The sequence below is a fragment of the Apostichopus japonicus genome, chromosome 3 (genome assembly GCF_037975245.1).
Source record: "Apostichopus japonicus isolate 1M-3 chromosome 3, ASM3797524v1, whole genome shotgun sequence".
NCBI classification, from domain to species: domain Eukaryota; kingdom Metazoa; phylum Echinodermata; class Holothuroidea; order Aspidochirotida; family Stichopodidae; genus Apostichopus; species Apostichopus japonicus.
In genome coordinates this window covers 22,850,744-22,876,254 of record NC_092563.1, presented here as the reverse complement: position 1 = coordinate 22,876,254, position 25,511 = coordinate 22,850,744, and the positions used below count along the sequence as shown (strand labels likewise).

Below are 25,511 nucleotides of genomic sequence, written 5' to 3'. Positions count from 1 at the left end.
CAATACGTAAAACTGCTCTTAATATGGCGGGGATTGAAGCTCAACCAGTTCTAGACAGAATATAATGCACTACCAGCACTGCACTGTACTTCCCGCCACATAATCCCAGGCGCTCAAACTGAGGGCGTAATTGATGATATCATTAAATATGGCCGAATTCGTGATATGTACGCCATATTTAATGATATCAATAATTGGAATTTATGATATCATTAAATATGGCCGAATTCGTGATATGTACGTCATACTTTTTGATATCATTAATTTAAATACAGATATCTGAAATTGAATTTATGATATCTTGAATTGAATTATTGATATCTATAATAGTTCATCTATTTTAAGATATCACAAATTCAATTCTTGATATCAGAAAGTTTAATTATGATATCATCAAATAAAATAATGATATCAATAATTTCCTTGCACCAATAAATGATATCATCAAATATGAAGTACATATCATTAAAACAATTTCAGATATCATGAAATAATTCATGATATCATTAACAAATTGTTGATATCAATAAGTACTGAATAAAAAATAAAATGGCTTGCCATAGAACCGTATATACAGATCTGTCTACCTATCGTCCCAGCAGTAAGGCCCAGAGCCGCCTGCACAATAGTTCCCTAATAAGTTAAAGCCTGGTATATTGACTGCCTGTATTGATCAAAGATAACTCACCTTCCCATTCTATTGCCTCTCGTTTACGAGACCGCAGGTTAAATCAGATTTTTTTCACACATTGAATGTCCGCCATAATTAGAACGTTTTGTCTTAATTAACCAGTTGTCTGTACAGATTTTTTTTTACAAATACTACGCGTATAGGCTGTATGCAACTGGCCTATAGCACACACTGTAGCGTTATCTCTAAGGTCTTGTAATCACAAGCCTGTATTTAGTACACAAGTACAAGTCGGAACGACAACGGGATCCGCGAACCGATTGTAGTCCTAAAATGAAGTAAACTAACAGCAAGATATTAAGTAAACCAACTAATTAAAAACAAAGCGACTGTGTGTGGAAAACCGCTGGTAGTGAAATAACATTGTCGTGTTGCCTTACTTTGATCATTATTTGTCATATTCATAACAAGTTTACGATGGTAGGCTAGGCTTGGGTGCAGTTAGGAATCGGAGATATGTTTTACAGTCAGCTGTAACTTGTATTGTAAGAGTAACGTTACCGTTAGGCCTAACGTTACAGTATCTTGTTCAGTCACAGTACCTTACAGTTCCTTTTAAGAAATAGTTTTAAACATTCTAAATATGTATTGCGGTGTATGTTACGAACACACAGTTACTTCCCAGATCAGAGGTTCTCAATAGTACATTTGACCAAGCCTCGGCCAAAAATGTCTATGCATAGCCCTATAGGTCCAACTCCAACTAAGCTAGTGTCTAACACAACAACAGTTAGGACAAATAATATTAATTAGGCATAAGCTACTTAAATTTACTAATGTAAGATGAGAATGACGTCTGGAGTCGAAGTGGCTAGTAGTACTAATGGCAGTGCCAGTAGGGCTATAACAGTAATTACTTAGTTAGAACTTGATAATTGATAGGCCGTGGCTATTCTTACGACGAGTCGTAACAATTATTTATAAACTATTCTTACGACAAAGGCAAATTCAAGAGTAGTAAAGTAAATAAAGCAACTGCGCATGTAGTAGGGGTAACCCTAACCCTAAACATAACCCTAAACCTCGATCCTAACCCTTACCATAACCCTAACCGGAAATTATTGTTACTCCTCGTCGTAAAAATAGTACGCCTGGTCATGAAAATAGCAACTGCGCATGCGTAGTCGGAAATTATTCTTACGACTAGTCGTAACAATAGCCACTTTGTAATTGATATGATAGTCATAATATTGTAATTTACTTGGCTTATGAATGCTATGGCATATGAATGCTTGGCTTATGAATGCTAACCATACAACAATTATACTACCACCATGGGAGATGCAGGACTACAGACCTTATATCTACACAGAGTGGGCAGGTCAAATCCAATACTTGGTGGTCAACATTATGCCTCAAATTAGGCATAGAATGCTGATTTTACCCTCATTGAACTAGAACACAATTAAATAAAGGAATGTTAGGAAAAGTCAACGCAGGCAAGAGTAGCATTCGTTTGTTCACCCTCAGTCACAGTACAGTAGTAGACACTTTCCGAATGAGGGTGAGAATAATAACAGGATATATATGCAATAGTTTTATAATAATTATTTAATAATATTTATTAAATAAATAATAATAATTATTTAATAGTAATTAACAGCATAACTGTACAGCTACTGCAATTACTGTAAAGTTAATGAACAATGATATGCACAAATTATTGAAAGAATTTCATTCAAGAGGTAGGGAGAAAGATTATCAGGAGGCAGTTACAATTTCAAGATCAAAAGTATAAAAGAATTCATGCAAAATATAACATGTGGTATTTTGTTTTGAGATAATAAGTCCTAACAAAATTGGGACTTAAATGAACTTAATGATCTATTTCATTGCTAATTCAGTGTCCCATCTGGGCCCACTGTAGTTGAGTATCCAAAAAATGATAACTTTTTAGGGCCCAAAGTTTAAAGCGATAGGGGTGGCCAAAAACATTCTTATTTGGCAAGTTGATGTCATGGAAAATTAATTTAAAAGGCAGTGAATTTCTGTTTTGGAAGAGTCATTATAAAATGCAATGCAATATGTGCCAATATTTGGTTTACCTGTTTGTTCCTAAAGGTTGCTTGAGTATCATCTAACAATACAGTAGGTCTGCCCTGCCAATTCAACAGTATTGAACACTGAGTAAATATCATAAACATTTCACTTAAAAGGATGGCCTTTTGACCTTCAGATTAAAAGTTGCTGTTCTGGTTAACAGGTTTATTTGATTACTGATTGGTAACTACATAGCTTGTGATACTATTTCTATTGAAATGTAATATTTCAGAGGTCATAGCAAGTTAACAAGTAAGCCATTTGGCTAGATGGCAACCTTCTTCTGACCTCCAGATTAAAGCCTGCCTGTATACAGAATAAATCAAACAGTGTAATTTGGTGAATTGGAAGTTGCAAGAGTGCAAAAATACTGTCTCTATTAATATCATACTGTTTAGAAGTCATAACAAAATTTGTAACATTTTAGTATCAAGTAAATCAAGTCCATCTGTTGTTATCAGTAATTATCCATTTTTTTACCAACAGCTTCTACAAGGAACCAGTAACTTTACAATAGAATGAATTCTTTGGGCTCCTGACATACGCCATGCCTATGTTTCGGTTTCATAAAAATCATGGAGTCAACGTCAAACTTTTACATGACCGCCAGGTAGCCCGACGCTCAAACAGCTTCGCAAATGCAATAACCTTCAGCCAGACCAAACTGCAGCCAGGTGAAATATTTATGGTAGAAATCGAGGAACAGGAATTTGGATGGAGCGGACATTTGCGATGTGGACTGACACAGCACCGACCATCTCGAATGGTACCGATTAGAGTAGGGAGCACCATGTATGACGGGGTACCCCAGCTGATCGAATTCTCATCAGAGAGTCAACAGACTCAAGACGAAAGGTATATTCCTATACCACAGTATTCAATGCCGGATTTAACTAATTTAGGAAAAGCATGGATATTCGCCGTAACCAAATACCGCAATAAAGAACAGAGTCCGGCTGGCAGATCTGAAGGCACCGGTGAATCCGACGCCTTCATCGAAAGGTGCGGTAACGTGGTTCGGATCGGGAGGAATGTTCTCCCTTTGCATTTCCTAGTGAGCCCAGACTTAATACCGATTGTGGTGGATTGCAATAGTAGTGACGATGAGCTTGCCAGTCAGAAAATGTTTGCCACCTCTGTCGGTAGTAGAATCGGTGTCACATATGATATTAGAGACAACCTCGAAACAATGGAGAAGGAATGCTTCATGCATCTTCTCATCAACGGTGAAGATCAAGGAGCGACCAGGATGGATGGCGCTGAAATAGATCAACCATTTTACGCTACGGTAGACGTCTACGGCACATCGAAACAAGTCAGGATAGTGCAAGTTAACCATTGTAAGTCCTACACTTAATCTCAATACGTGTTTCATTTCTAGAGCATTTAACGGGTATTACATTACAGAGATATAAAATGCTTTTGACAGTTCTGACAATGCTTTATAATGTCATTATATCAATGCTTTATTATGTCATGATATCAATGCTTTATTATGTTATATGAGTGCTTTACAGAATGCGGCACGTTGCATTCATTCTGTTCCCACTTCAATTCCCACTTCCCCCAGTCGGTTTCCTGTTGCTCAGCTGATTACTTGAATAATTTTTCTTGTAATTCTGACAACATTTGTTCCTAATTTCCCTTTTACGTGGCAGTTAATCATTTGTTTCCAAAGTGATATTTGTGGCACTTTCCAGTCCACACAGTATTTCTGCTTTGAAAAATACATCTACAGTGTAATGTCAAGCCAAGACAGTTCAATTTCTTCAAATGAAATCACATTGTATAGATTCTTAATTTCAGTAAAACTCTATTTGTATTTTCCTTGATGGCATCCTGTTTTCTTTCTTTTATACCTCATGTCTGGAGGTTCATTTAAATTAAATTAGGGTTCATTTGGGCTCATTAAATTAGGGCTCATTAAATTAGGGCTCACATTAAATTAGGGCTCACATTAAATTAGGGCTCACTAAATTAGGGCTCATTAAATTGAGGTTCATTTAAATTAAATTAAATTTCATTTAAATTAACCAGTTTGTATTCTATTATTTCTTTCGAATATGTATTCTCAATTGTGCGTTTTCTCCTTCAGTGCCATCTTTGCAAGAAAGCTGCCGTGTAGCGCTCAGAGCTCAAATACCAGACAAGGAAATCAACAGTCTTCCTCTGCCATCCAGATTAAAAAGATACTTGAGATACGAAAAACCTTGATGAATGAGTCTATAAGCCAAAATATCAACAAACATGTAACTCTGCATTTATTTTCAATGGCTGAGTTTTCCTAGTATCTGTCTTGTTGACCTATATTATCAGTACCTCCTCACCATGGCATCGGTAAGCGACTCGTGTATTTAGCTACTTCGCAGTCTTTAACATGTGGGAATCTACATCCTGTCAGATGGAAGTGCAGTATATATATCTCCCAAGTGACGTTTATTTCTTGCCCGGACTCTTGGAAAGAAATACAAAGACTGCACATCAACACAGTAAGGCTACATGTAAAATGTTCTCAATTTGAGCATTCACATGTTCATAATGTTAAATTTGATTACTGAATGTTTCACTGCTGAAAAGTGTTGTACAAACAAAAGCTGTACATGTATGAAGAAGTTTAAACGACTATTATTTGACTTTGCCATTAGCATAATGCTGTGGGAGAGTTGGGGGGGGGGGGATGGTGGCAAGGTATATTTAAAACAATTTTGGTTGCCTCTATGAAATAGCATTCTGTTTTCTTGTAAGTTTGTTATCATATTTCTTGAAATTACCCATGTAGATGTCGACATATTTATTTTTGAATAAAATTATCCTCGTTAGCTACTGGAGTATCTGATGATAATGTCCAACAGATAAATAATAAAGAGATGCAATCAATCTATATTCTCCATACTTAATGCGACTTTGGTATTTATCTACATTTTGCTATGGGTGGCATATCGTTGAATGTTCTAATCAACCTATGAACTTTTAAACCATAATACCATACTTATCATTCAAAGTAAGAAAGTATGTACTGTAAGGTTTGAAAGTGACTACGTGATGGCTACTCATATAGTAGAGAGTTACAAACCATTTGATCTAAACAGAAATTTTGTGCCCACTAGTTATAATGCAAAAGTTGTATTCCTTCATTAATTAGACTCTGCTCTTTATTACTAAACATCATCTTCCTGGTGTTATGTACTAAGTGAACTCCTCAAAAGCAACTGACAGATTTGTTCTGGCATCTAGTCATTCCCTCAATGTTTGCTGATCATATGATCAATGCTACTAGATTGAGGTAAACTCGAGGCACACTGAAGCTTTGATGCATTGGATAATGCTTGTCTTACAGAGGCTAAAGGGAAGCCCTCGCATAGCATCTGTACTTGAAGGAAAGAGCATGTGTAGTTGTGTACCATATTTCATTACTTGAATGGATCTGAAATTAGGGTGCCTGCAATACTGCATTTAACAAATGAGAGATTGTCATTCTCAGAGCTTGAAATAAATTGTCAACTTTTACCAAGTGTGACTTTTTCTCCTTTCATTTCCTTCTGTATGCATGTTTTCTGTGGCAATGTTCTGGATTAAGGTCTAAGAAAAATTATAGCTTGTAGCCATTGCGACAATATTTATCAGATTAGCCTTGTGTTGAAATCCAGAGAAGATGAAGTGGTGAAATGCCTTTATAAATATCTGTGGAATATTGACCATCACCAGTGCTACAGTAGCCTACTTTGTGCTATGATATGATTTAAATCTTAGAAGAGGATTTTTCATGACTTTCAAATATTTAACAAATTTAATTTCAGAGATTTCCATCTCGTATTTTTTCAAAATTATACTTTTAAGAAAAGTCACCCAGGATAGAACCTGGGCACAAACAACCGAAAGACTGATCCGCTCTCAACCCCAGTCCCCTTGCATCGAGACTGTGATCATCGTCGGGTGTGTAACACCATTCCCCTTGAAAGGGAACAGATTCTACACACGATCTTAGCCAAAAGCCTGAGAAGAGGGTAAAATTATTACTCCGTTGGTGTATCCCATTATATCCTGAATAATGTTGGACATTTTTCAATAAACACACTTATATACTGCTTTTGGTGTTTGACAAGAGTGAAACCATAAAGATGATGAATATAGTTATGTGAATTAAGTTGCAGTAGTTCAGAGTCCTGTATCATGGCCATGCAAGGCCTTAATTCTTACATAACTGTATAACAATTAGTACCTGATAACTTGTTACACCGACAAATCCAAGTGTGCAATACTTCAACTGTCACCCACATGGCATTACAGTATATATGCAATATGTATCTATTCTAACCTTGGGAGACATTTCATAGGTTTCAGACAATCTCGGACACTCAACTGTATCTACAAATTACACAGGTCTCCATTTATACACCTGGGTAAAGAGAGGCATTGTGATTAAAATGCTTAGCCCAAGGACATAATGAGCTCCCCCCCCCCCCTCCAACTGGAACCTGCATCCTTCGATCACATGACCATTGCTTTTAACCATTTCACCTCAACACTGGCAACCTTTCAAAAAGTGTCAATATTTGAAGTTACCTGGTTGTCTGTATATAGTGTAGTATAAACATAGTTTGTGAAATCCAATTGGTATACTATATGTTTATTGGTGGATTGGTGAACAACAAAAAATTTGGAGAGAAAGAAAAATGATGAGAGGGCAACTGTGGTTTCAAAGTTTACAATTGATCAAAAATAATTGATTAAAACAAATTGATTAAAAATAAATGACAGCACTCAATCTGATGGTTTACATATTTATTTAGTTCACCCAATGATGAATGCAAATTTTTACCCAGGCTACAATCTGCTGAAAAGAAAAAGAATCAGGAAACAACCATTTTGTGGGCTACCACAAATTTAAAATCGTTGATAAGATGCATTTCTAAAGACGAATTCTAAACTGCAATTCATGAAGCATTTTTACACTTATTAAAGGAATTTTTCGATTATCGACTTAAGTCACAAATAGTGTTATAAAGAAGTAACTACGCAACATATGTTTAACCTTTGTTTAACATGAATTTTTACTCACGAATATTTGGTTATTCAAGAATTGTATCACTTCAGTTTTACGTAAGTTCCCAACATTTACATAAATTCCCAACATTGCGACGTGTTAATTTTGCCATATTTGAGCTGATAGCATACCAAATACAATACATGTAGGCTATACATCAAACGCCACAACAGACTTAAATCTTCATTTGAAGAAAGAAAAGGATGATGATGATGATGATCAAATTCAATAAAAATTTGGTCAGAATATAATTTCAGCTTTGGATGAGAAAGCTAATATTAGCAAACATTCATAACAGTCTCATATTATAATAAGTAAGACTGCTTGATAGTCTGAAGAGAAATTGTATCCATTGTACATAGAATATACAAACTATTTTGTTCTACAGATCAAATGATTTCTTACCTTTAATATAGTATTGAAGCTTAAAATGATGTCAGAGGGTAAAATCTAAAGCGTTGCTGCAGGATAGTGGAAAAACCTCTTGTTATATGAGATGAGTATAATACTACATACAGACTCAATAACATGTAAAGTAGTATGTATATAGAAGAAATGGGGTTAAAGTTATATGTAATGCGCTGGCCTTTGCTACACTCAAAAGCAGCTTAATGAAATGTTTCCTTTTTTTTGGCTTCAAAACTGATGCTGTTGAACACTCTTTACTTTTTTCCTTTTTTTCTCTCTCTCTTGTACATTACTATAAACTGAGTAAACTAAAGAAATCACAGTAATTAGAAGAAAAACAAATATAAGTAAACAGCAATTAGAATTAATTATACCAGGTATAGCTAAGAAAACCCCAATTATATGTCATTTAATCACCTTTTCTGAGTGATAGGGTAGTTTCATTAAACATAAATACCTCTTCTATGTAATCATGTGATTCGTAAAGGTAGTTTTCAGACACTAGTTAGTGTTCATCAACTCATTTAAAAACTAAAGATAATATAACAACAAAAATCTGCATCAAAATAGCAGTAACTCTTTTACATCTTCAAATATCAGATCAATGACAAGATGAAGCTCATATATAGAGCAAATAGGAAAATGCAATACATAAACCACAACAGCCGCATCAGTTTAATTCATTACAAGGCAGAAAACATTCTGTATTAGTAAAGCCTTTTCTGCAATAACTGTGTATATATATCAAGAAATTTGAAAGAAGTAATATGCCCCAAAATCTTAGGCCATTAAAGTAAAAAAAATTAAACAATGTTATTCTTCTTGAAGTAATCACTGCTCTTGGTAATTGAAACTATTGAATAAATGATCATTCTTAATATCGGCATCTGTTTTTCAGATCTTTTTATATTTCAGTCAAATTGACTTTGATATTAGTCAACCCAACTTTGAAACATTCGCACCTTGACACAATAAAATAAATTGTCATATTGCTTTCCTGTACACAGTTGTCTTTTACTTGCTTGCACCATTCTCGCAAATTGATACAGATATAGGATAACACATGACTACTAACAGCAAGCTTTCTTATGACTAAACGTAATGAAATGGAACATAGTAGTATATGCAAAAAACATGGCTGAAATAACCTCATAGGAAAATAAACAAAACCAAGAAAGGAAAAAAAAATCCAACATCTTTTATGTACTGTACTACAATAGTAGAAGTAAACATGTTTGAATCATGTTCATAGATTTCTATTTATGTAAAACAACTTAATTCAGAATTTCTAAACGGTAATTTACATCAACCCAGAAATGCTAATAATGTTATAATAGCTTCCAACCTGTTGATTTCTTTAATGCTTGGATATTATTAAATGTACTACATATACAAAAGTGGTGTACGAGGCTGACAAAGGCCTTAAATAACAAATTTTTAATAGAGATCCTTCCTAGACACATACATGACTACTGCTGTAAATGAGGCCTTGATCAATTCAAAAGATATATATGTCATAAATTCTCTCCAAAGGAGTTGAACAAAGGTTTTTTTTTTTTTTTTTTTTTTTTCAAACTTCAGGTTGTTGATATCTTACAATTCCTGGCTGAAATGTAAAATCTACTTGTTACTGATTTAGAATAACACAACTTGTGTATGACTGGTTAGATCACCAAGTCAGTTCCATTTCCTAAAAATAAAAAATAAAATAAAAAAATACTTGGAAACAAGAAGAAAACATATTCCTTCACTGAGTAAGCACTATTATTTCTTTACCACTGCAAAACTATCTTTCTTAAGTCACAAATTTACCTACAATTTAAATATAGTGTAAACGCCACAAACGTTATCACTATGACTTTCATGTTACCTTTTCAGCTAACATATAATTTAATTGACTCAAATACAGTTAACTGTGCAGTTAATTTAATGGTAGAGTTGAAGCATCAAGATAAGGGTATGAATGCAACTCTAAAACTTAACCCCTCATCTTGCTCCTTCAGCAATCATCCCTTTAAACAAAATTGAGAACAAAAGAAGAACTTGAGAATAAAATCTGCTGTGAAGGAAAAAAAGAATAGCTCATATACAAAGTGCTACAATGTATTCATGAACTAAACTGGAAAATGTTAAGCAATTTGTTATCTTTTGAGAGGAACTTGAAGGAAATATGAATAAAGTAAAATTCCAGTCATAGTGTATTTACAGTAACATCTAGAATACAGCACATTCCAAAGGCACACAGGCATTCCTTCCAATGGATTCACTGTCTACAATTGGAAACTCATATTTAATCATTAACACTAGCTACAATTTTGTATTCGTTTTTTCTTTGAAGGTGGTAAATTGTAACTCATTTTGCTTTATATGCTGGGTTCTGCAAGTCAGGTTACACAATTTCATGATCTTACCCCTCAACTGGAGCCATTAAAATGATTCCTATCAATAATTTGAATGTGAGAACTTCAGCATTAAAGTTACAAGTATTATAAAGATCTTGATTTAATTAAAAACGAAGAAGAAGAAACAAGAAGAAGAACGAAACTTACACTGAATAGAATTTATTCTATCCATTATTTACTATAAAGTTCACTCCACAAAGTAGTTAACAAAGATGCGGAAAGGAAGGGATACACTTGCTGAGTGATGATATTTTCCCCCACATTTGCAACAGTATAAATTAAATATGTGCACATAAGGGAGAGAGATATGATCCCAAACTGAACAAGTACTATAATCCTTGCTGGTTCACAACTGTTGCAATCCATTGATTTGAAAATATTTTTACAGGTGCCTGGCTTTCAGGAGTCACATACCAAGTGATATCATGCTCTAATGTTTGAAATCTACAAATGAAATGCAACATTCCAAAAAGACTACACAAATCAACTGCATTCAGTTTTTGCAGTATTAAAATCTTTCTGCTTAAAGGTAATTTTGTTTCACAGGGGTTTGGGGTGGAATAACAACAAAGTCATTTAGTCATGCATCTCGATGAAACCATTGAATCTACTTAGAAATCTGTACGTCCTGCAAGTGAGGTATCATGAAGGTGTACGACATAATAACTTTTCATATCCACATCATCACTTGCACTGGAGTCAATTCTTAACTCTGAATATTGGGAGTTACCACTTCTATCATCCTCTGAGTTTTTCTTCATTTCACCCTTACTTTGATTTCCTTGTGAAGTTTTTGATGTGATCTCATCTGGTGTTAGCAAGCTCTTTCCCTTAGAAGATCCAGCTTGGTCTCTGTTGAGTGAAGCATGTGGACTCATACTGTCACATTGGGGATGGATGTTTTGAGTCATGTTAACTTCAAACCCATCCCGCTGAGAATGTGATGGAGCAGTCTTCCTGTAGTTTGTGGAGGATCCAGGGGAGTCTTGAATGGTGGTGAAGCTATTTCCAGGAGTGGTTTGACGAGTCCACCTCTCATCTTGTTGCTCATTGCGGTGTTTATTCCTAGCTTTTTGATTGGGAGGATAAGTGGAAGTTGGATAAGTCGATGTTTGCTGTTGGGACGTTTCCATATCACTGTTGCTCCTTTGACCTTTAAGATTTTCATATTCATGTTCAGTTGATACTCCTTGAGATCTGATGTTAACAGATCTACTCCCTGACTGGTTTACACCTGTAACTCTAGTGTCTTGGGAGAGATATGAACTGTCTCGGTCGGAGTTGTTGTTGCTTAATTGTCCAATATTTTGATTGCTTTTGTCATTCCTTGATTGTTGGTCAATGCCATGGTCCTTCAAATGTCCACTGTTTTGGCTGTGTTGGGGAGTTCTGTAGTAGCTTGGACCTCCACTTTGTTGACTGCTGTCACATTTTCCCCTGTTTTCACTGGATTCCCAATCCATACGATTTTCATCTGTTATCTCATCTGCACAACTTGCATTCTGATGAGTAACTTTACCTGCACCATACAAACGGTTGTCATGTTGCTGCCCATGACTCAAGGCCCTATCTCCAAATCCCTGTGACATTACTCTTCTTTCTTCTGGCTCAATCCTTTGGTTACTGCTACTTTTCTGAGGCACTTGCTGACTGGTTGGTTCTTGATTGAAAGTATTTTGGTATGTGGAGTCTGTATGACTGAGGCTGTGGGGAGGCTGCAAAATACTTTGATTGCTTTCTGAATAGTGCCCATCGTTTCCCTGTGCACTTCTAACGTGTGTGGTTTGAGAAATTATCTCATCTTCATATCTTGTATTCTGATGAGTACCTTTATCTGTACTGATATTAGCCACCTGATCGTACAAACGGTTGTCATATTGCTGACCACTGCTCAAGGCCCTATCTCCAAATCCCTGTGACATTACTCTTCTTTCTTCTGGCTCAATCCTTTGGTTACTGCTACTTTTCTGAGGCACTTGCTGACTGGTTGGTTCTTGATTGAAAGTATTTTGGTATGTTGAGTCTGTATGACCGAGGCTGTTGGGAGGCTGCAAAATACTTTGATTACTTTCTGAATAGCTGCCACCGTTTCCCTGTGCACTTCTAACATGTGTGGTTTGAGAATTGGTGTCCATATGGGAAGATGCTCTATTCTTGACAGGTCTATAGAAGCATATGTAGGCATCTGATAGCAGTCTCTTCAAGTATTTTGAAAAATCGTGTCTTTTCATATCTCTTCTGAGGCTGTCACTCTCCATTTGTTGCCTAAAGTTCTTCAAATGAACCACTTCAGGAATGTTGTAACCATGTTGATCACCTAGAAATATAAGCCAATGGATATGTTTTTTCAACAATTTTGAGCTAACAAATCAACCAACCACCAATCAACTCTTGAATAACTTTTACTAATGAATGAGAGTTAAATGTTATTATTTATTGACTGTGAAATGTTTTCATAACTTACTGCCAAAGGCAAAGTCATCTAGTATAAATTACAGAGAATAAGGCCAATTTCGAGACCATTCCATTTAAGATAACCTGTTGACCACTTGAGTCCAAGTTTGAGCCCATTTGATATAACACATGGACCCCTTGAAGCTCTGAGTGTGAAAACTGATAAGGGCCATTTCAGTGTGTTTAAAGCATCCAACAGAAGAGTATCAATTCATCTGAAGCAGATTTCATTTCCTGGCTGGCTGTGTATTGTTGGAAGATTAACTGAAATCTATTGTATATCTATCCCTTCACAAAACTAAACTAAATTGAAGTTAAACAAACTATGTTCACCAACAGAAAATCATAGCATGAGAACTCACAGATTGATTGTAGCTTTAATTTTGGAGAAAACATGTTCACAAAGGATTTGAGAATGCGATACCTGTTGACCTTTGACCTCAATAGAGTTCTTTTTTAATCACCAAGCCGGATCTACATACCAAGTATGAATTTCAAAAGAGATGATCTATATCATCTTAACAAAGTTATTAGACTATTAGCTGTTGAACTCAAAATGACCTTTGTCCTTCACAGTAGAGAAAAGGATTCTTGTACTCAATACAACAGATGCGCATACCAACTGTGAAGTTAATCCACCATGAAGTTTTTGAGTTACCCTGTTTAGAAGCAGGTGTCACATACACAAGCATATGTCATCACTTATTATTCCTTTTGCCTCCGGTGAGGAATTATAAAAAAAAAGAACATTGATAGGGTGAGTGGTATTACCTGGAATTCTGTATAAAAAAGAGTAGAGGGGTGAGGATTAACAAAGAGTAATCCCGATATGAGCTGATGAATTCAACTAGTTAATAAAAACTGCAGTATTCTCATAGACTTATGTTTTGTATAAAGCGATGTGTCGTTTACTTCAAGATAAAAACAAAAAGTGATATTTTGTATCTGATTTAAGTGCCATGTTTTTTCAAGAAAGTGGAATTTTGTTATCATTCACTTTTCTTTAACAGATATTATGATACATGCATCATACAGCAGTCACTTCAATAAGCTGTCCCACTTACCAATTTAGCAAAGTTGCTTTTCTTTGTTTTATATTGATTGCGAAACAGTGATTTTCTTTGAACTAAAATCAAGTGACTCAAATAAAAATTGAGTCCAGTGATTACAATCAGCCAAACCTGTGGATTGACAGCTGAAAGCTAATGGGTGTGAAAAACAAATGAGGTCAAAAATTGTTTCGGTGAGTCGGGGAGTTCTTCAGATGTTGCAAAGTTTATCTAGCTTTTGAGTTTGCTGATGAACATCCATTTAGTAATATTTTTTACATCAATTACCCTGTCCCACCTAGCTTGATGCATTCCAAGCATTGATATAGAGGAGTGGTGGTTCCATATGGAAGATCCAGGTTCATGGACCAACACATTTAGGGAACGCTGTTGTAGTAAGTTCTGCAAAAGCAGAAAACTTTTGATGAAGATTAAAAATATCTGTCTTGATATTCCTACCACCAGAGAGGTAGTTGTGACTTAAAAACCTACCTTGTCTGTCAGCCATGCTATCAAAGAACACCCACTGTTCACCATCTCCACTACCAGTCTTTACAAAGGCCACGTAGTGACTTGTTTCGATGCAGACGACAGAAAACAACTCCATTCTGTGTTTTGGATAAAGATGCTGAGTCTTTTCTGCAATCTCATCTTCTTCAACCTTTTCTGCTATCTCTTGAAACATCTTGGTAACTTCAAGAGGTACAGACAGGTTTGTAATTCTATGTCTCTTTCTTTTCTACAACAAATAAAATACAAAGACCATAAACTGATACTGAATTTAAATGGAACACTCAAGTGGACACTGGTAATAAACATATCGTCCGTACAAGGTTATCTTCTAATTCACCAACAAATAAGCAACATCTTATACCCATTTTGGGAGAACACATTGAGGAGCTTCTGCAGCAACAAATACAACATTAAATGATTACCCAGACCTCTGCCAGCGTTATATAAATTTATTAAAATCCGACCGAACCATGCGGTATCATACATTAAATATCACACTGCCCTGTGTGTTATTTTTATTATCCTGAATAGTGTTCGACCGATAATCGGTTAGACAATCGGCATCGGGCCGATTATCCGACAATCGGTAAATAATCGGCAACGGCAATATCCATTGCGCTTCCGATTATTTGGAACCGATTATTACGTTCCACATAAAGGATTGTATTTTTCCGCGCTTTTGATACACCACAACCACAACAGGAGAAAAAAATTGATATTTCGATTCGATGCTATTCATAGCCGGAGAAGGTTCGCTAATCTACCGTGTAACGGTACCACAAGTCCCTCACGCGAGTTTGTACAAATGCTGTTCGATGCACGATCCAATAATGGCAGTTAACATTATGCAGTACACCCGCGTATCAACATACAGTAGACCCGCAATAAGCTTAGGGGGACAACATATTTTTTTTGCTTCGATTGTTACATCTAACAAAACCACCTGTCATCATGTTAAACGATTGATAAAGAAAGATTAATTGTCTATACTAAGTAAAAACACCAAATCAATATACTTTTGAACCACTTTGGCCATTTCACCCTAGGTGAAAACTGGAAAGTGAAGACAATAACATTAGGTTTTGTTCATTGTGAGATCTACGTACATTAGGCTAGTCTGGCTGAAGAACGGCTGAGCTTCAGAACTGTTAAGTTTGTAAATGCGCCCAAGATTTTACAAATGACATAAAATGATGAAATCAAGGCTCCAAATACTCCTAAAAATCCCTAAACACGTTTGGCGACAGTCCTCAGTAGTTCTACTGCATTACAGTATTTTGTGATAAGGCAAACATTCTTACGCATACTTTTGCGAAAAACCCCAAGCAACTTTCTTCCAATGCCGAGTGTGCTATATGTGCTAACAGTAACCAAACTCCTTACCGCAACCGACTAAAAGCAAGTCTGATTTCCAGTGACACGACGCGACAAAGACAATGGGACTTAAGTGTGCGAATTCTCCCACATGTAGTTAAGTCAATGGAGAAGCGCCATTGACTTACTGTGTATGATCTTTGGAAACAACGTTTGTTCGATGGGAAGTTATACCGCGCAGATGGTAATCATTGAAAATTTGATGCAAACGTTTGGGATTGTTTAATTTTTGATAATAAAATAAAATTGTTAGCAAACTGCTTATCCACTAAAGAGCCTGTGTAAGAATAGGTTATAAGTAATGTGGCGTTACATTTCGATCCTGCTAGGATCGAAACGTCAGGCCAACTTACTCTTACTAGTCATAGGCCTGCACATTATTTTTCATATCAAATTATATATTTCAATATCAGCTAACGAAATAACAAATATTTTATTTACCTGCGATAAACTTTTTACTTTAGTTACGTTGGAGTTGCAACACTGATAATGGTTCTAATAGCAGTTGTTAAAGCTGTCCCTAACTTTTTTGTTTTTCATTTCGTAGCTAATGGCTACTATTTTCCCCCTTCTGTAGTCTGTACCTGTGTTGTGGCGGGATTGCAATATTGCTACTCCTCGTTATAATCGTACATCGCCCTATGTATGTATAACAGTGTTCTTCACTTGCTCCACTAATCTTTTACTGTGAAAAGTTAAGTCGTTCATTTACATCTTTGATTGTATTGGCCTAGAAGTTGGTAATCATGCATAACACTAAATCATACATTAGGCCAGTTCCACAAAAATTTTGAAATAATCGGAAATCGGCAATCGGCCGATTGTCACAGGAATTAATCGGTAATCGGTAAAACCGATTGTTATACAATCGGTCGAACACCAATCCTGAACCAACAAATATGTATATATCACAAAGTAAAACCTCTTGTCATCGTTTTTTGGCACCTCTACCAAAACTATACCACACATTATACATAGTACGTGGTATTACATACTCATCTACTATAGTATACTACAAAAATAAGCATCCACAAGCCAGGTCAAGGTTTAACAATTTCACCTGAAATTTTAATTATTTATAATATTTGCGCTTGATGATTCTTACATTCGAGATTGCCTTCTCTTGGTTATCATGTTCCCAGTTGCTAATACACATGCTTTCCTTTGCACATATTACCACAGGAATAACTGCAGAGTACTTGAATGGGAAGCTTAGGGAAATGCAATCGGGCAGGGGAGGTACAAACTGATTGCCCATGCATTATAAGGAACTTAATGTATTGTATTATGAAGCATGGATATATCAAAGTTTAATACATTTCAAAGAACGATAATATTGGTTTTTAGACTAACTTTGTAGGTAATTCATATATTGATATCTTACATGTCTTGCAAGGTAGCAATCTCTACAGAAGCTTTGAATGACATCTCTGTCTTCATCTGTTGCCACAGGTGTGCAGTCCTTACATTCTATAAAGGCAAGTTTACCACAGTCGCTACACTGTCGGGGACCTGTAAAGCAAAATTAATTTATTTTTGTAGTTCAGACCAACAATGATCAAAAAACCCATTATTATTACATCAATCATTGTTATACATTTTATCATGTTAAACACAGAGCAGTAAAGAAATTTGGGGAAGACATTTATACAGCTGAAGGAGAAGGCTTTGATTAAACATATGGACAGCTATTAGGGAGTCCCAAGAAGAACAGGAAAACGTTTCACAGTTACGCTCCAAAGTGAGAGAGATTAGTGCTCAACATTTGTGAATAATGTATCAAATTGCCATTAACTAGGAGCCTCAGCAAATGTATTCTGTATGGAATAGCTAAATGCTATGCAAAATGAGCAAACTTGGTACATATATGAAAAGATTCATAGCAGTTTTTATTCACAGAAACATACTATTTTCAGTAGTTTATGAGAAATAAGTTTCAAAAGCCTGAAAAATCGGTAGAACAATATGTGTGCACTAAATTATTCCTTTGAGTTGACAATGTGCCAGGTACTGTAGTTTAATACTTATTTAGTTATTTAATAAAGTAGCCATAGTAATGTCATATCTTAGAGGTATTAAATCACACAATGATTCTTTATTCAAGCAGTTTCTCATCAGCAATGCAAGAACTTTTTTTCACATATACAGTGAAACAGCTTGATAATACTCTCAGTTTTATACATGGAAATAGATCGGTACTGACGTGGGTTAAGATTAGTTTTCTATTTGTAAACCTCTGCCTATAGATCCTTGTGTACTTTTAGTGGAATAATGCATTGCACCTTTGTTAAGATTGCTTATGATTTCTTAACTGGTTTTGTATATTACCCATTGATGGGGGTAAATTCAAAACAAAATGCACCTTCAAACTTTATGAAAGTTCCGTTTTTAAGGGTCTTTGGACCAACAGACAAGCATAAAATATGTGGGGATTAATGACATTGTTACTTTCTCCAGTACGTGGTAGGTGACAAAGAAGTCATCGTCAAGAAAGAGGATGCCACTATGGATAGTATTGTATTAAAAAGTATTGCATTAAAAAGAGAAATATAGTTGAAAGAACTTTGTATTTTCAAAATGTTGCAAACATAAATAATTCTGACCAAACCAAAGTAATTCCTTTGATAGCAATGAACAGAACCAATACATCATGTCATACGAAACCAAGAAAGTGCAATTTGTGTCATCAGGAAAGCAATTATACGCTGTCTTTTATACCAACAAACAATCAGGAAGAGATATGGGTACTAATAATTGGGGTTCAGAAGCGTTAGTGGTGAGGGATGAAAACAAATCTAGCAGTTTTCTTCAAGATTCGTTATTAGGTCACCTTTTGTTTGCATTGCATTTGTTGCATGTGAGCTCAATCAGTAGACTTTGTTGCAGACCCAAAAAATATGAGATGATGATAAAAACTTTACATTATATAAAAAAGCAATTAACTCACTGTCTCTGATGAGTGCATTGATATCCATCTCAAGGCTGGGAATGATCCAATCATATAGCTTGTATTTCTTGCCGTATCTCGGAAGTTGAATGATTAAACACTCTGGAACCTTCAGTAAAATAGAATTACAAGTCTTAGATTAAATATTTCCTTGTAACCATGCCCGAGAGCAATTTTATCAGTTGGTTAAAATATGTGTGTGCATTATAACCCCTCCATCCAGTGCTTCCTTTTTACAGAAGGAGAGACGCCACTGCAAAATATGTAAACAGTGTCTTTGGAATTATAGAGTTATAGGTACACTTTGACAGACTTGGATTTAAACATATATGCATGTTCTTATGATCATTCTAGTGATAATAATGTTACTTAAATCTCAAAAACAGCCAATCAGGCTGATCATGACCCCAGTACAAGTTGATAGATACTGTGCAGAAAATACTGGCAAAGAAAGATATAGAACATGGGGTTCTTCAGCAACCTTTGTAAAGCGCTTTGAAACGCTGTATTATGCACTATATAGATGTAATTTATTATTAAAATGCCCAAACCAAACAGAGGGGAGTGCTGTCATATAGATTCTACCACTGCAGCCTCTGAGATCACTGAGAATTCATTATGAGAAATCACTGACGGAAACTTCTGGGCAAACTATCTGCACATTCCTCTTCACACAAAGTGTGACATATTCGAGCTAACAAATTTCTTTTTTGAACAATAATAACCAGCACATTTAACCAATGCAATGTTGCCCACTGTTCGTTCAGCAACTTACACACGTGTGGTCGTCAACCAATCAGAAAGCTTCTTTGACAAATTTTCAATCAAATCTGCTAAACTGCATTTAAGCTTTTAGCGTCAGAAAACATTCCGAAAAGGAATGTAGCTGAACCTTATACCTGAGATTCCTAAATGATCACTAAGGGTTTACACAATTTCATTGAAAAATATTGAAGATCTTTAACAACAATGATCTTTTGCATCATATATTTCACAACTAGCACATATATTAAGATTTTAATTTTAAGGATTAGACATTGAGGTGAAATGTCTGTTTCACAGTATATCTTTCAACCTAACTTGAACAAAAATCGATAAATGTCAGGAAGAATGTATTGAAAATTGTTGGTCTCATAATTGTATATACAATTAAAGTACAAGCTTGAAACATTTTATTACTTGTTTTACAAGCATCAAATACATATAAGTAGCCCAAAAGTGATTTCATTCACTAGATCACAATTCAAGTCCAGGAGTGGAGGTACTTAACACCATACACTATGCACCACAATCAAGCATAAAATGCTTAGAGAGTACAATAGTCAAAAAATCACCTTAGCTAACTTCAAGTCAGACTGTAGGAATGACAAGTGGAGCAGATCGGACACCGTCGATGTGTCTAGATTATCTTTCTTGTCCAGAAATATCTGATACACAAAGGATTCCATGGTATCATTTTGGCCTTGACTGTGGAAAAGGAGGTAAAACAATAAATATAAAAATCACGTTTCGATATTTCTGTTTTAAGATGATATAGCTTCTGGCAGTTATCAAAGTTCCCTTCCCTTCTTTTAAGACTCAAATAATAATTTCTAATGGATCTAACAGGTGCAAACAGGTGATACAATACTACATACCTGATCTGTAGGAAAGGTTTCGCGTTGAGTAGCTCCTGAAGCAGCGCATGTATGAACTCTTCTGGATCTTTCTCTTCTGTCCGTAAACCTTTCATGCTACTAAGACCACTCAACATGTCACGGAAATGCAGCACATAATCAGCTCTGACATAGCCAATGCTATTGTCAAATAGAAAGGAATAGAAACAGACTTGAATAAAAATTTCAACTAAAGACTGATAAAAGGATAAAAGTTAACTAATTAAACTGCTTATCATTGATTTAGGCAATCAAGTGATATTTTTTCTTTTCATTTCCATACCAAATTGTAAGCAGTCTTTGCCGTCGAGTGTTTGTATGGGGCATTTTGCTTATAAACATGTTCAGGTAATATCTGATAAACAATAGTTTAGTCCTGTTTTGACGGACAAGTTACAACATGATAATTATCTGCTTTGAAATGCTTTAGTAGCTTTACAAACGATGTCCTATTGTGATCCCTACATGATCACAAATTCCCCAACAACTCTAATGACCCACCATGCAAAGTTTATTGTGTCCAAGGTCATGCAAATCTATTAATCATTCTATAAAAGTAATTCTTTCAAGTACAAGGCAGCTGGAAGGATGGATAAACAGACAGACAAATAGATACATAGGCTCTTACAGCAAAGCTGGTATTAGCCAAACACTTTGAAGATTTTCCAGTTGCTATCTCTATGTGATATGTACTAAATGGGAAGACCTTGTGATAACAAACTTTCTAAAATTAAACAGACTTCCTAACGACTTTATGATTCAATTTAATTGGATATAACATCCAGGATTGATAATACTTGCCACAGTTTTTTAATTAGTGGTTAAAAAACCTGACACACACAGTTCTTAAACGTAATGTATTGGTTAATGATATCCAGCTACAAACCTTCTCAGAGGATTTACAATTGTTCTCCGAAGAACATTCTTGATCTCTAAAATATCCTCTTTGGTAGATTCATCATACAACAAAATTGCATCAAAGACACTGTTGTATGCAAACATACTGAAGAGAGTGACATCCATATAGCAGGAGTTGTGGTCTCCTTGGATACCTTTGAACATTCCAACCTGATAAAGTTCAACATTCTTTGGAGGTTCAACCTGACCTTCAACTGGTTCACAGTCCTTGCCACCAAAATCTAATGAGAAAAACACAATTGCTGCTTTATAAAACTTCAAAAATCAAGGCCCACTAAACCAGAATAATTTTTATATGTGGAATGTTGTAACATGATTTAGAGGGATGTATATAACATTTTGAACTAATTGATGCCTAGACATAGGACAAATAGGACTTCCCATTGAAACATAACGGTGAATAAGACTTTATTATGATTCATGCAAGCTTGTCAGTTTGCATGGTTCTACGGTCTTGTTACTAAAATAGGTTTTTACAGCCGGTCCCGTACATTACTGAAAAACTGAGAACTGGGCATCACGAAAATCTTCCTGTAAAATGCGTAACAAAACAGTGCATACGGCAGCAAATACGGCAGCGCAGACAATTCAAACTTTGTAACAGTATTTTCATGAATAACAAGTATTTAATTAACAGGTTAGATGCTATAGATAGCAGACACTTCCTAAGCTAGGGCCCTGAAATAGAGATACTAGTGGTGCGTGTTGATCCACAGAGATCAATAATAAACATTAATCAGATCTTCGAAGACAACATTTTCTTTTTCTTTGCCAAGTTTTCCTTTGTAGTCTTCCATTGGATAAGTAGATTCTTAAACTACACAGTACACACACGGAGAACTTGAGAGATAATGGTAAATTGTATCATCCATTGGCCTTCAGTAAATGCACAATCCTATGAAAGTACTAATGAGTATTCCATTGTCACAAGGTATTTCAGCAACAGGCACTAATAAGAGCAGTAACAAAGCATTGGCATTCATTTCAGTTGTATTGGGCTAAATATATAGCTGACTAGTTACACTACAGATATCTATTCCCAAATTCTTCAATTTTTAAGTGAGGAAATGTCAAAGTGAGTTATAATGCAATCTGCACGTTTTTCACACAGTAAGCTGCTATTGTGATTGTTCTTTGAACAAATACTGTTTCACAATTTGAACATGCTCAAGTTCTGTGTTATTACTACAGTGTTGCAGTATTGTATGCAACAGCAAGCTAGCCATAACTATGTACAGTATTTTCTTTTTAGTATCATTTGAGATGTCTTCTTAAATATATAACATAGGTCTGCAAAGACAATGAATACAAGGTTAACTATTTTCATATCCAAGATAGGTATTCCGGGCATGGAAGAATATTTTGTCTCGAATGTTATGAATACAATTTTTTGTGTTAAACCAGATTTAGAAGGTAAACTGACCAGTTTTTACTTCAACCAAAACAGTGAAGCATTTGAAGCTTTAAAACCCAGCAAATTTCACAGAATAGAAGTAGCAAATGTACATGTAGACTTATGGCTTTCTAAGATCATTCCAGTGGAGTCCAATATTCATGCCCAGTATGAATAGTAACGTTGTAATCAATAGTCCAATTTATCTGAATCTTATTTCATGTATTACAGTAAGCACTACTTACCGTCTTTTGTTAGTTTTTCCTTCTTAGTAAATGTTTGCATTTCTGTCAGGAACCGTGAGTCAGGTTTACATCTGTTTAGAGGTAAAAACAACCCCCTGCCATAATGACAGTTGAAACATCTTGTGCCATTAAAAGTTCCATCAGTTCCTCCAACATCAAGAGAGTTATCCTTTGAATAAAACCAGAGGGAAACCCCTTAAAGTGGTTTCTTGCCTTTAAATACATTATATATGCAGCACAAAGAATAGTTCACAAGCTAACCCTGTTTACACATGGAAACGTTTCAATTAACATTAGGCCTTGTTCTCCCATGTAGTACGCACATATCAACAACAAGCGATCATAGTAAGGAGAGGCACTTGAATTGTTTCTGACACTATCACCGTGATTGTATCACGTAATATTTGAATCATTGTTTTGATCAGAAAATGTTATGAGCTGAGACAATCTATGATTTTGTGGGAAGCTAACATCTCTGATACTGAAAAGGATTTTTCATCTCAGAGTGTTTTCTTTATAATTGAGAGTTGCTAACGTAAAACGTGCATTCATACCATACTTTCTCCATTGCAAACATTTTCCAGTGCCTTTGACCATGTGCTTCCAGTCCATTTTATGTGTGTGCATCCTTTGTTTGTAAACTACTGTACTTCACGCATCTTTATGTGGTGCTGCATATTTTTACCAGATTCATATAGCGATCTTTTCATACTTAAGCATGTTCAAGAGTGCTTTACAATGACAAAAAAAATGACAAAACCCTTTAAATATGAATATGAAGAATAAAATTGAAGCAGCTTAAATATTATTATAAAAATAAATATATATATATATATATATATATATAAATGAAAATCGTAATGAATTGGTAAATCAAGAACAGTGAAAAAATTTCCAGCCTCCACCGGGATTTGAACCCGGGCCTCCCGCTTTGTACGCGGACACCCTAACCAACTAGGCAATGGACGCTGATTGTATGTCCAGGGGTTCTACGCAGGTAAGGAAGGTCGTAATTCCACTGTAGGCGTTTGTCACCTGTATCAAACAATACTAGTTCTGTTTTTGGTGACATATTTTGCCTTACTCTAGAGATCATATACCTATATATGATATATACTAAGGAATATTAAAAACAATATAGATTTACAGTGAAATTCCTAAAAAAAAGGTTAGTTTAAGTAATTTCTTGAAAGTGGCACATGTTTTAGCATCACATATATTATTTGGCAGTGAATTCCATAGCTTGCCAGCAGCAAAGATAAATTGTCTGTCGCCGTATGTAACAGTCCTTACCCTGGGGACCACTAGTGTAAGGGAATTGGCCGATCTCAATATTCTGTTAGGCTTGTACACAGTTAGCATATCAGTTAGGTATTGAGGTGCTTGAAAATGAATGGATTTATATGCATGTACTAATAAGTGATGACGGTTACTGTGGTGTACTATAAGGGATTTTTTCTTATGTGGGGTTGGGGGGGGGTAAGACCATCTATTATGGTGGGAAGTAATTATCTAGCTTGAAATGAGAAGAAAAATTACTGCATGATATGAAGCAGTGATAATACTTTTCTTTTGTGCATTTTCTACTTCAGTCAGGGTATAATTGGATTGTTGAACCTATATTTTATGTAGCTCGATTTTTAACAGAAATCGAGGTGAAAAGGTCATGTTTAAACAAATGAAAATTGGGCCGTTTAAATCTTAGATCATTAAACGTAAATACACAGCCCTAGTTTTCAGCGTTATGGAAAAGGACAAATTTAATGGAATCAAGAGTAGAACATGGAAAACAGGATTTCATTGAAGTCGTAAAAAATCAAATTGAAACTGATGAAATTACACAGAATAACAGCTTTGTTACTTGATCATTTTCAACTTCTCATAAACCAACTATTTGCAGCGTAAGCCAACTTGCACCATATAGAACTACAGTAGCACCATAGCTGTGATGAAAAACACACATGTAAGCTAGGGAGTGGAATCCTCACGTGAGAAATGCTAATTTTCTTGGTAGCTAGGGAGTTACATGACTTTTTTAAAGAGCATGTGGTACCCAGCAGTATGGAAGGTAAGCACATATTCCCTAATATATTTTTTGTTAATTCTTAGAAAACGGAAAAAACACGGAAACTGCCATATTTACAAAAAGGAATTTCAAGTTTAGAAAACAAAAAAATTATGGCCTTAGATTTAAGTGTTTTTATCTAATCATTCCTATTTGGAAGGATGGGATTTTGTATTCAATTGGTTGTTGGAGACTGTTATGGCTACTTTAGTTGTCATAGCAATGGTTGCCAAAATGAATGTTTCTGGGTAGCAAGGTTAAGTTTGACTTGGTTTTCCCCTATCCTTTACACAGGCAACTGGTTAGTGTTAAA

General features: G+C 35.4%; 2 protein-coding genes across 9 annotated transcripts in view; one reads left to right on the top strand and one right to left on the bottom strand.

Annotated features, from left to right (window-relative positions):
• The first annotated feature begins 596 nt into the window (after positions 1-596).
• Positions 597-7,961, top strand: LOC139965485 (neuralized-like protein 2). Of its 6 annotated transcripts, none has more exons than XM_071967898.1 (3): positions 597-725; positions 3,218-4,071; positions 4,827-7,961. In XM_071967898.1, exons 2-3 carry the CDS (start codon positions 3,279-3,281, stop codon positions 4,943-4,945), a joined length of 912 nt encoding a protein of 303 aa, XP_071823999.1. In that variant the 5' UTR covers positions 597-725; positions 3,218-3,278; the 3' UTR covers positions 4,946-7,961. The 6 variants fall into 6 exon arrangements, with proteins under 6 accessions (XP_071823999.1, XP_071824000.1, XP_071823996.1 ...); XM_071967899.1 differs by lacking the exon at positions 597-725 and adding an exon at positions 743-992; XM_071967895.1 differs by lacking the exon at positions 597-725 and adding an exon at positions 743-1,036.
• LOC139965467 (uncharacterized) overlaps positions 7,499-25,511 on the bottom strand; it is a 67,057-nt gene continuing 49,044 nt past the window's right edge. For 2 of the 3 annotated variants that reach the window (XM_071967837.1, XM_071967838.1), the window contains exons 14-21: positions 23,134-23,302; positions 21,464-21,716; positions 20,560-20,718; positions 20,257-20,389; positions 18,923-19,031; positions 17,360-17,487; positions 14,581-14,827; positions 7,499-12,902 (exon numbers count right to left, since the gene is read on the bottom strand). In XM_071967837.1, coding sequence (XP_071823938.1) covers positions 11,197-12,902; positions 14,581-14,827; positions 17,360-17,487; positions 18,923-19,031; positions 20,257-20,389; positions 20,560-20,718; positions 21,464-21,716; positions 23,134-23,302 — 2,904 coding nt within the window. In that variant the 3' untranslated portion in view covers positions 7,499-11,196. The remainder of the gene's footprint in view (positions 12,903-14,580; positions 14,828-17,359; positions 17,488-18,922; positions 19,032-20,256; positions 20,390-20,559; positions 20,719-21,463; positions 21,717-23,133; positions 23,303-25,511) is intronic. The other variant, XM_071967839.1, reaches the window with a different exon arrangement.

Bases quoted from the DNA above. Each gene is read 5' to 3' on its own strand.
- LOC139965485 (XM_071967898.1), top strand. From the start codon at position 3,279: ATGCCTATGTTTCGGTTTCATAAAAATCATGGAGTCAACGTCAAACTT. The intron at 4,072-4,826 runs GTAAGTCCTACA...TTTCTCCTTCAG, and splicing joins GATAGTGCAAGTTAACCATT to TGCCATCTTTGCAAGAAAGC.